Source organism: Myzus persicae, unplaced genomic scaffold (genome assembly GCF_001856785.1).
Source record: "Myzus persicae strain clone G006 unplaced genomic scaffold, MPER_G0061.0, whole genome shotgun sequence".
NCBI lineage: Eukaryota > Metazoa > Arthropoda > Insecta > Hemiptera > Aphididae > Myzus > Myzus persicae.
In genome coordinates, this window is record NW_019100714.1 from 296166 (window position 1) to 309177 (window position 13012).

Consider the following 13012-nt stretch of genomic DNA (forward strand, 5'->3'; position numbering starts at 1 on the left):
GGGGTGGGGCTGGCGACATGTGCAAATTTCGGAAATTCGTATAACAGACGAAATATTGGCTTGCAAATTTCGACAACTACCTTGCAAATCGTTGCTAATTGGCTGCTAAATGATGGTTCAAGAAAAATTAAAAAATGTGTTTTCGTTGACATGGGTGGGGCTGGGGACATGTGTCTTCAGCCCCACCCTTAGTTTTTTTTATTTTATGATTCAACTAAAGGCTTGCAAATTGTGAAAACAGGTTTGCAAATTGTTGCTAATTGACTGCTAAATGTTGAGTTGAAAAAAATGTAAAAATTTTTATTGGGTGGGGCTGGGGACATGTACGTACATTCAACTCTCATATTTGTTTTAAGATATAAATAATTTCTTTATTTGATGCCATATAAAGCACGACAATTTAATAAATGCTTTCAACTCATCTGTCATTGGCAATTATTCATAGTAATTATTTTTTTTTTTTAATAATGTATCGATTTTCGATGTAAATCTCGAAGTCATTTTGTGAGAACCTCTTTAAAATGCAAAATTTTGGAAAATCTTTTCTTAGTGCACCCATAGTACATATGGTACACACTACAACGAAGGTACCTTGAAAAAAGAAATAGTCAAATTGGTCCAGCCATTCTCAAATGATGTGATTAACAAAAAATTGGTTTTTTTTTATATAGAAAATGAAAACAAGACTCACTTATGAGTACTATTATATAGTTTATTGCATTGTATTATATTATATTTTCAATACTCAATTAATATGTTTAAAAGAAACAAGTAAATCGTATATAGTAATTACAAATAATATTAAAAAAAAATATATCTCCTGTTGCCTCTGAATCACTACAATTTTTGTTAGAACACTACAAAAACAAAATGCATCGGTTGTAAATAAAACATCATTAATAATTATAATGAATAGTAGTATCCAGTAGTTAGCACTCGTATGTCTTGGGAGAGGGGGCCCTATCCCCCCCTGGATCTGTCCTTGCGTTGGTATACGCTACTTATAGACGGGCGGTCCTAGGGTAGAGGTGCAACGGTGGCTGGATCGGGGACGGCGGCACATTGTATAAAATATAAATGTATACACTGAGGCCCTAAGCACATATTATTATGGTTTTTACACACGCATTTCGATGTCATGACGCTCAATGGGTACACAACTCAGCCACCACACTCACGTATCATCTATAACGACGACGACAAATGGCAGAACAACGGACCCAATCGCCCAAGTCACACGGACAGCGGTAAGACAACCACTACGATTAAACATTCATCTCATCTGCGCACTGCTATTTGAGAAGACAATTTTATTGATATTTCGATGTAACATTTTTTATCGTCAAACGACGTATTATATTATAACCTGTACCGCAGTCGTATAGCACGTCGAAGACGATCGCCTTACCCGCCATCATGATGACGCTGACGCCACGGTTACTGGTAGCCATGGTCTTGCTATGGGCGGTTACCGTAGTGGTGCAATCCCGACCGTCCACCGACTCCGGAGAACCGGAAATAAAAGAGTCCGTGGAATCGGCCGAACCCTCGATCATCATCATGTTTCCAATACGCCAGGATGCTAAACAATCAACTGCTATAGAAATGTCCGATCGAGACCTACAGGCCGTGGAAACAGAATTGGCCGGAACCAAAACCGAACCCGGCCCTAGCGATGACCAGGACATGGTGATGGGGGACATACCGCCGGCAGACGATCCGCAGGACTTGTCGCCGCCCGCCAACCGCCACGTCTAGACGAGCCACAGCGATGCCGAACGATTACACCGTCGAAATGTCGCACAAAGAAAGGTATAAACTATAAATATTATAATACATCTATATTTTGGTAAAACTGTGTAGGTACAGTAGAACTCCGATTATCCGAACGCCAATAATCCGGACGTCCAAATAACCGGACGAGAAAAAAAACGGCACGTGCAGTTATTCATACACGTGTCTCATAATCGTTTTTAGATTAGATATAGAATAGGTATACATTATTCTTAATAATATCCGTAATATATACACATATACATTATACTTACATGAATGTATTATCAAAAATGTTCAACTCTTATAACTTAGGGTAGAAAAAATCTAAAAACTTAATAAACAATTTTTTTTATAGTTATTTTAATTTTATTTAAGTTTATCTTAAGATAAATAAACGAAGAATAACATTTTCAATTTTTGTTGTGATTTAAAAATATTATTCGTCATTATTATTATTATTTAAAACACAATAAAATATTCAAACGCAATTGTTTCGACAAAAATGAATTAAAACTACTATAGTACCTACTAAATGATTGATAGTAAAATAAATTGCTTTAATCGCAATATTATCATGCAACATACATATACTGATATACTTAATAATATATTATATAGGCTGTCAGACCGTCTTCGCTCTGAATATTTTTTTGTACACCATGATTTTATTTCATCGAATTCAAATTTAACACATTCATTACAGTGACTGTGCCCAGATACTTAATGGTACTTCAGAGCTTTATCCACTTTTGTTAAACTAATTTTTGATTTTTGAGAACTAATAGATTTGTTCACAAATAAAAAAAACAGTTAACATGCTTCAGTTTAAAAAAAAACTTTGACATGGCTCGGATTTTACACGATTAAGTAAATATGTCGAGTTTGATTATACGTAGGACCACAATAAATGTGTGCTTTAGACACACTAAATTTAGACCTCACTCCAGGCGTGGCGAGACAATATAGTGAAATAAACATGAGCTTATAGTTAGATAGTAGTAATAAAAAAATTATATAAAATGGAAATTAGCATAATGTATATACTTAAATATATTTTGGGCAGTAAGCAAAACTGGTTAATGGTTATGCATTTATATCAATCCAAGACAAACACCAAATAGATATCACAATATTTATTTTAAAATAACATAATTTTATAAAGAACATGCAATTATTACGACTTAAATTCGAAGGAAAGCTAACAGAATATCATATTTTTAATTCCTAAAAATAAAAATAAACGTGCACTTTAATATGAACTTTAAATAGAAAACTGTTTAACTTTTAAAATTAAAAAAAATAAACTTTGTAGTAATATTGATTGTCAAACAGAAATAAAATGTTAACATTATTATAATATTATCTTTATTTTACGTTTATTTTAGAAAATAAATCTAGACATAAATATATTTAAACAATGATGTTATGTACATTCTAATCATTACTAAACTTAGAAAACATATTATGACCATTAATTCAATAATATCTGTCTTCGAGGCACTATAGTAAACCCCAAAAAAGTAGTATGTATATTACTCATTATTATTTCATAACGCTTATTAGAATATATTACTTATAATTATAAACTGTACACGAGGTATAATTTATGATAGATAAATCAAGTATAAATATGCAATGTTCGTAAAAGACTAAATAACGGGAAACAGAGATCAGAGGTGAAAACGACAGGTTATTGTTACCTATTTTACATAATGATGCTAATCAGCAATATTTTGGCGTAAAATTAGAATATTAGAATAGACCTAGACGTCATTGTTAGAACCTGTATAAATACGGGTAGAGCACCTACCATTATTTAGATTATTTAGAAGATAGTCAGCACTGCTCGATAGGCGATAGCGTAACTAGCTTACGACAGTGTGCTTAAGGATTTTTATGTTTGAAATTTGAATTATAATTAATAAATTAGGAGATGGGGAGGGGGCTAGGTGGTTAGGTTAGCTGTTGGGTCTGGAGTTTAGGAGACCGTTGAAATAAATTTGTAATTTTTGAAATTTCGATAGGTACATTTATTTTATGTCATAAATATAAATAAAATATTATATTTATATATTTAGTAATTTTGATATTTTAAGATTCGAGTTAACCATTGCTTATCTAGAAATTATCATAATGGGACTTCTGTATTACTTGTAATATATTGTTTAGAATTCGAATTGAAAACAAATTCACTTGCACAAAAATACAAATCAAATTTATCTGAAGATATGAAATGTTACATCTGAAAACTATATTTACTTCCACTTTTCAAAATGTATTGTAATTTTACCACTCGAGCTATTAAATTCCGAAATACGTGGACAACTATTTTTATAAACATGTATAATATCTCTGAATATTTTGTATGATTTCAGTGACCACAGCAGAAATAAAAAGGTATTTCAGTAAGTTGGGAATTAGCAAAGGTCACCGATGAGGTAATAACGTTGAAAGTTGCTAGTTCGTTTATCTATGAAAAATACATTAGCTTCAACAATACGCATCAATGCTACAAGTCTTATTCTATTGTGTAATTCATGTTTATATTATATTTTATTCATAATATTTTTCTTTTCTTTTATTGATTTAAAGCCCGGCAAATATGGCCATTAGCTGTTTGTAGGATGGTACGGTTGGTTTGGAACGCATTTGTATGTGTGGCAAGGATTTTCTTACTAAAAATCCAGAGTGGTCACCCATCCGGGAACTAGAGTACGCAACTAAGTGTCTACACCGGGCCACACCACTCCACGATAATATTATGTATATGTAAGTATACGCAATGTGAATAACAACTACAGATTCGTTCATTTTTTTTAAAAATCAAAATCGATTATATGAATATATATTATAATAGTAACTGACAAACCTGGTGTTGATCATGCCAGCAATTTGATTTTAAAAACACTCCGGCGTCAGAATCATTTAAATGGATTAAAAAACCTTTAAATAAATAAAAATTTAAATTACGAATTTCAAAATGAAAAAGAAGAGGGAAATTCGATTTTTAGAAATGTATTTAAATATTTTTATAATATTAGTGTATATAAAGAGTATAAAGAGCTTGAATGTTTGAACGTGCTTATATTGGAAACTACTGAGCAGATTTCAATAAAAATTATATCGATACATTTCTTGGTACTTGGAGTATGTTTTAAGCTGCTAAAACCATGACATACCTGTATAGGGTCGTATTTTATTTTTTTCTAAATTGGAAAAGTCGGGTTTTACAGCTGATATAGTGAATATCTATAATTTATTGTAATAAATATAATTTTTTTTTAAATATTTAAGCTCAAAAAAAGAGGGATAGATTTAAATAATATTATTATATTTATTTGTATAAAATATAGATAACATAAAAATGGATAAACAGTTATACGAAAGCGTTAGTAATGAGATTATAAATAGTAAAGATATTTTTGGTTGATTAGATTGGAGGCTATAATTGATTTGATGATGACGACAGTTATGAGCATACAAATAGTAAAGATATATTTAGTTGAGTAGAATGATGAAAACAACGGATATGATAATGACGAAAGATTTTGTATACATACTAAACTTTATTTACCATATGGTTGTTCAAAAAGTAAAAAAATTAAGATAAAAGATAGTATAAAGCACTTAGATGGCCACAATATTAATTACGTGCAATATAAAAGATGTTATAACATACTTATTTTTAAAACAGTGTACGTTGAGTGATCATCACATACACTGATTCAATTAAACATTTTTTTTTTTTTTTACAGCTACTCGGTAGTATTCAGTACTTACTATTATAACTTAAAAATTAATTGAACATCTTATAGTGGTGAGTATTTTTAGAAAATATTGTTTATTCATAGATATTCTCTAAATTATTTTTCTTATTTAAAAATAATTAAACTTAATACATTAATTTAAATAAAATAAACCAACTAAAAGTTAAATTATTTTATTATTTTTAACTATTCACGGACATAAAGAAAATATTAAAAATAATTGCAATACATTTGCACAAAATTAAAAAATGTAATACTGAAATAACTGCAGTTTAACTTTCAAAAAAGTCTTGTATTTTAACATTTTTGTGATATTTTATACTTTCAAACAAGTATTATTTTTTATAGTATTAGTTTAAGTTTTTTTACCATTCAAAAAGCAAGCTGCATTATCATGCAATTAATAATTCATATGAATAATACATTTTCTTTGGAAAACAATTAGAAAAGAAATTAAAAACAAAATTGGAAAAATAACATCGACACACTTGGAACTTGCATGAACCCTAAAATTATGAATATTAAATTTCAAATACCTATAAATAAATAACTTATTAAGCCATAATAGTCTACGACTGAAGACTAATAAAAAAAAACTTATTATTTTAATAATCAATAAATTATACAATATAAAAATGGACATTTTGTGTTCCAAAACAAGAAATTCAGATAATACAGCAGTAAAATTGTATTTTTAACAACATCTAATTATATGTATTTATTTCAAATCATAAATTGGTAAAGGAATGGACAAAGTATGTAGGTACCTACGTTAAATACAACACTGTATAATCTATTAAGTAGGTACTCCAAGTATTAGATCATTCTGATATACTTAAATTAAACTAGAATATGGAAATATTGTATAGTTTACACAACATCCTTTTAACTAATTATTCTTTTTAAATTATAGAAAAATAACACGATACTATCCAACAATATGGATGGGGAAAATAAACGTTATCATTATGGAATAAAATCAACTTTAGCTCAGGTAAGTTATTTGTAATAAATAAGTAAATTCAAATTTCACATTAATTGCAATGGCGAATGGTTTGAAAAGAATTACAGACATAATTATATCAATATACTATCATTTGTTCATTCAAGTGAGAATCAATATATTATTTATGTGTAAACAGTGTTGGGCAATATCAGGAGTATGGTTCTTGCAAATCGAACTCGGTGCACAACTAATGGTATCCACTGTAGTTATTGGGGCTTTACAGAATGACGCATCCAAAGACTCAAATGAAGTGTTGAGTATAACAGACGAAGAAGCATCTTGGTTCGGTGAGTTTACCAAGAACAATTATTATACACTATTAAACAACAAAACACACACGTATGGACGGTACACCTACTCTGTTGTAAATAAAATACAGCTGTGGTAAATGTATAAAAAAAATAATTTAAATATATATTGAAAACACTTATTTTGTGGGATACCTACTATTTATAAAAAATATGAAATATACATTTAAAAAAAAAAAAAACCATAAATACAAATGTGATGCACATAATAGTGCATGTTGACGTGTCATAACATATTAAACTAAATTTCAGGTAGTCTGTTATATTTGTTCACACCTGTGGGAAATATGTTATCATTGTTTTTGCTGGACCGTCTTGGTCACAAGAAGTGTTTAATACTGACAAACGTTCCGAGCATAGTAGCTCAGTTCATGTTGTACTTCGCCAAAAACATAGAAATGCTGTACGCCAGCTCAATCCTGATAGCGTTGGCAATTGGGTTTTCGAGCTCCCCGAGTCTTGCATACGCCGGTGAAGTAGGCGAACCAAAACTAAGAAGCGCATTGAATTCAGCGCTGAACATATTTTTTTTTATGGGATCCATAATATTGACTATGTTGTACAGTATAACCCTGCAATGGAGATTGACGGTGATAGTGACCACGGTGTTTCCGATTTTGAGCATTGCTTTATTATTAACGGTAATCAGGTATACGATTGATATTTCTGACGGCTCAATAATAATCAACCAAAATCATGATATGTTCTAGACACCAGATTCTCCGATATGGTTATTGGCCAAGGGAAAAAGTTCAAAAGCACACCGAAACCTTAGCAGATTGAGGGGAAAAGTGTCGTATGAAAAATGTGATGACGAATTTCAAGAAATGGTCAAATACATTTCTCCCTCCAACAATGATCAATCGAGTAATATCTCTTATTCTCTCTTACATAGATTATTTTGTTCTATTTTATTAAACAGCAGCAAGCTCAACTCAAGCGCTTCATTTTTATAGATCACAAAGGAGATACAAATACTTGGAAGCAACTTTTTGAGCCCGAGGTCATAAGACCTTTTCGTTTGATAATGATATGTTTCTTCTTCGTGAATTTATTGTCTGGATTACCATTATTTCCATATTTAGTACCAGTACTTAATACATTTGGCGCACCCGTAAACATTGAATTGACATTAGTAAGTTTTTGAGTTACCTACATATCACACTTAAACTCGAAAACGTTATTTTAATATTTTATACATTTTTTTAATGCATTCAATTATATTTTCAGTCATTCACGATGGTTCTCTCTATGTTAGGAAGTTTAATGGCAGTTTTTCTAATACGTAAATTCGGCAAACGATTTCTCACGCTATTTACGTTATCGATTTGCTCTATTTGCTATATATCTATTGGACTAATCGGGGTTTATTGGAAAAACTCAGAATCAATAACCTCTTGGATAGTACTAGTACTTTTTCTTACTACTATTTTAGCTTCATCATTTGGAATAACGCCAGTTTCGTGGACCCTTGTCACCGAAATATTTCCTGCTAAGTAAGTTAAAACTGCATTAAATAATACATTACTATTAAGTATGTTATTATGATATTTTTTTTAAACAAAGTTAAACAAAAAAAAATGTATGAAATAATAATGTATAATAATTGTTTTCGTACATTTCAAAATGTTTTTGATATTTCGATTGAAAGATAATTTGAAAATGACTAAATGGTATAAAAAATCTGTTATTGTTATTATAAATGCGGGTTAGACAAATATTTTAACTCTTAAAATCTAAAATTTTAGATGAGTAATTATGAATTATTCTAATAATTGCATTTTGTCTACTTAAATTAAATATTTGAATTTATGAAAAATTATTGAAATGTATTGGGTAATTCAAAAAGAGTAACCACCCCCATTTTTCCTGTATAATCAATTTATATAAATTCTGATTTTCCGAGGTTTTAAATAAAGTACTTTATTTTTAAATACCTTGATATTTAGTTTTAAGGAGTATCCTGTTAGCTATACCAACTTTATTTTTCCAAAAATAACAATCAATCTTTTTTACTGAACATCGTTAGGAAAATAATTTGTTCGAATATTTTAATGTATCTAAATCAGACTTAATCATCATTTAAACAAATAGTTTTTGAATTTCCAGTTTGTTTTTTTACCTTTATAAACATTTGCGGGAGGTCACTTTTGGCAAGAACTAGTCTCAAAGAACCCGGGGGGTCACATTCCGGGAGCCATATTAGTGACTTTTCCCAACCACCCCCACACCACACCAGACCCTAATTTACATTTATATCAGGGGCGCGCTCTTTTTTTTGTGTGTGTGAGGGGGAGGGGTCATATCCCCCCATTCTGCTTATTTTCATCGTATAAAATATATGATAAGGCAATGAATTTATAATATATAAGTTGGTCTGAGAATAGTAAAGAATTCATACCCCCCTCTTTCAAAAAAGCTGAGCACACTGACTTTTAAAAACCTACTAAAATAATAATCCTTAAAAGTTTTGCACACAAATATAAAATGAATGCAATATTTATTTTAATATTTACTATATTATATTTTTTTAGAAATTTAAAATGTTAATGGATTATTAATATTAATTATTATAATTCTCAAATTCACTTTTTATAATACTTACTCTAAATTATAAAAAGTGTTCACTGAAAATGGTAAAAACAATTTAAGTTGATTAAAAATATTATATCAAATAATTTTCTCCTTAAATAATATTTTGTTATTATTCATCATGAAAATAAATTTTTATTTTGATTTCAGGTGTAAAAATATTTTATGCAGTACTTGTGCGGGTTTGTTTTGTATCTATACTTTTTTCATGGCTAAATATTACCCGGAATTGTCAATATTAGTGGGATTTTATAATGTATTTACTATAGCTGGTACTGTTGGTTTATTTAGCTGTATATATTTCTATTTTTGTCTACCAGAAACAGAAAACAAAACCTTACAAGAAATTACTGAGTTTTTCAAATAGAATCAAACACTCAATTGTTATTTTGTTTTATTAATTATTAACTATCCTAGAAAGCTTTGTGTAGTGAGGTGTATATTTTTCCATCAACGAGCATTCAGTTTTTAAATTTTTTAAGCATAAAAACTAGAACAACCTTTAAATTAACATAAGAAAGATTTTTCAACCTTCAGTAGTTCAATCTTATTAATGTTACTATAAATCAGAATACAACTGTTAATTTTTTTTTTTAACTTAATGAAATATAACTTAACTATTTCACTGTATAAAAATCCAAACTATGCTATGTAAATAAAAATATTCGATGTCTTTTGGTCATTAAGATCTGGTTGTTCATAAAATGCCCATGGAAAAATATAAACAAGTATCAATAAATAATTTAATAATTTATTAATTGATCGTTAAATAACATATTTTTTAAGAAAATATCAATCATATTGACTATCATTCCATCGAGTCTCAATAGATGACTGACGGAAATATTATAGGTAAAGAGTACAAAATATCTATTTGTAATAAAATAAAATGCATTTTTTCAACATGAATACTTAATATATTATGTACATTTATTTGTAATTATAAAACATATTTTATATTTTTTTTTTAAACCATTTTTGTTTTTTGAAATAAATTTACATCAATACGTTATGCGTATGATGATTGTACTATATTTGTTTTCAAAATGTCTTAACATTGAAATTATTGGATATGTATATTTAGAGTATCAGTACTACCTATTTCTTCATATTTAGATAATTATTATGTGATATAAAGTGTACTATATTCAAGTGAAGAACTGTACTCGGAGGCCGACTTGCGCGCAGGGGATTGAGCATTATCACAAAGCTGATGGCTAGCACACACCCACAAAAAAAAAAATACAGAATTGTATAAACTTATAATTAATAAAAAAAAGTGAAAAGTTGAAATATGATTATGAATTTACGTTAGTGGCATATTCAATGATTATCGAGGCTGTTTCATTTAGTGCCCTTGAGACTTATTTTGGCTTTAAGCGAATAATTTAAATGCAGTTTTGATAAAATTAAATAAGCACAACATAATTTAATCTGGAATTAAAGGTAGGCGTACACGTTTTATTAGTGCGTAACTTGGACGCGCCAAGATTATGCAACGGTACTCGGTTAGTCTTGTAAATAATTAAATAAATAAATAAATTATTATTTATTATTTATTTATTCTTTAAATAATTTGAAAATTAAAACTAAAAATATGAAAAAAATTGGAAAAAACATTAAAAATATTGGAAAAAAATTATTTTGAAAATTTAAAATAAAAGTGAAAATAAATCTTTTTTTCCAATATTTCATTTTTTCAAAATATTTTTTGTTTTTAATTTTTTTTTTCAAATTTTAAAAATATATTTTTATTTCATTATGCGTATTGATGATTGTCTAAAAAGGAATGTACGTATTAATAACCAATAAATTATTAATTAATAATATTAATATATTTTATATATTTAAAAATTTTAAAAATATTTTGAATAATAGTAAACTGAAATGTGTCATACTATGTGCCATTGTTCTAATACAAACTTAACACTATGATTACAATAAAATATACATTTATTATTATAGTGTATATTTTATAAGAAATGAGTGCTATAATCCAATAAAAAAAAAATTATTCAATAATTTATCTTGGTAAAATATTTTTTTTTTCATTTTTTTCTGGATAAATAAATAATTTAGTTATCCTTTACTTTATCTAGATGACATTATTATTATTTATCTTTATCTTTATGTTGATAAAATTATATATCTTTGCTCAACAATAATCATACGTGTCATCATATTTGCTAATCACGAAAGTTGTAATAAGTTGTGAGTTGTATATTGCAAATAGGTAGATAAGATCGCGTTACTATCTTCTTAAATACCCAAAATAAGCACAATAACGTTAAAATAAGCACTTTTCTGCAAAATCTATGAAATATACACATTCAAATTTTAGATTTGGTATCAGGCATTGAGAAATAAATTTATTTCGCACTCTGCTACATTTTACAATAAATAAAAAAAGAATGCATATGCTATAAGTCTCGAACCCTGCCCATAACATAAGATTTATCTGTGAGTAATTTAAGCCTGAAACAAAATTAAAATGGAGCCCAAACTTTAAAAATATTAATTGAAGGTAATATACAGGTAATCCATTATAGATAATAATTGTACCAAACATAATGCCTGAGAGGATAATAATTGTAGCAAGTTGACAATACTGTTTAAACTGTTCAAATATAAAGAAATTTATACCAAAAAAAGTAACGTATACGCGTACCTCCACAGTGTGGTTTAAATAATTTTGCAAGTAAGCCTAAAACATAACGTAACAGTTTCTTTTAGTCAAAGCATATTACGTATGAGTTAATTAATTATATTTTCATTTTAACTTAATTTTTCCCAATATAAAATCCAATGAATTTAAAATATACCTAATTTGTTTTGTCCTTATTTTACAAAAAAAAATATTGATAGATTATAGAAAATAGAAAATATTATTATTAATAATATTTTTATTGAAATATGTAAAAAAAAATCAAAATATGTAATAACCGCTTAACAGCAAAAAAAAAGTACCAAAAGTAAGTATAAAAATCTTATTTCTATCTAATTAATAATTATTAAAACATTGCGAAACTACATAATATTCTATAAGATTTAAAAACGTAAAATGGCGGCGATTTGGTCGTAAAATGTTTTTGTATTGACTGAATGAACGTTCCACATCTACTGACGTACACGTAATGATAGCATACCGATTTTTCACAACATTTACAGTATAAAACTTTCCCATTACTTTGAAATGTTTCATTCGGAAATTCTTTTAAATATGAGGCTGCCTTATTATTGATTGAACTTACAACTTTAGGCATTCTAAACAATTTTATGAAAAAAACAACAAAATTTCGATGTAGATATGAGGAAAAAACGATGCAAATAATTACACCCGCCAGAACAGTAACTATAGACATACACAGAAGACTGAAGACCATAACATTGAATAAACACGTTACCTACATACTTGTCCACAGTGTATAATACGATAGCAGTGTATAAAGTACGTAAGTCCATTTAGAGAACGTAGATAATGTTTATCGTCATTGAAAATTAAAAATATTATTATTTTAGGCTTTCATCGACAACGTATAATATATAGACCATAGGGTATCTGA

General features: G+C 28.3%; 1 protein-coding gene across 2 annotated transcripts; it reads left to right on the top strand.

Annotated features, from left to right (window-relative positions):
• The first annotated feature begins 1698 nt into the window (after nucleotides 1-1698).
• Nucleotides 1699-10044, top strand: LOC111042617 (facilitated trehalose transporter Tret1-like). 2 transcript variants are annotated; one of them, XM_022327288.1, is made up of 11 exons: nucleotides 1699-1812; nucleotides 4152-4306; nucleotides 4390-4545; nucleotides 5532-5593; nucleotides 6457-6537; nucleotides 6686-6836; nucleotides 7110-7498; nucleotides 7568-7724; nucleotides 7814-7992; nucleotides 8088-8353; nucleotides 9600-10044. In XM_022327288.1, exons 5-11 carry the CDS (start codon nucleotides 6484-6486, stop codon nucleotides 9814-9816), a joined length of 1413 nt encoding a protein of 470 aa, XP_022182980.1. In that variant the 5' UTR covers nucleotides 1699-1812; nucleotides 4152-4306; nucleotides 4390-4545; nucleotides 5532-5593; nucleotides 6457-6483; the 3' UTR covers nucleotides 9817-10044. The 2 variants fall into 2 exon arrangements, with proteins under 2 accessions (XP_022182980.1, XP_022182981.1); XM_022327289.1 differs by lacking the exon at nucleotides 5532-5593 and having other exon boundaries at nucleotides 4152-4545.
• Nucleotides 10045-13012: the final 2968 nt, after the last annotated feature.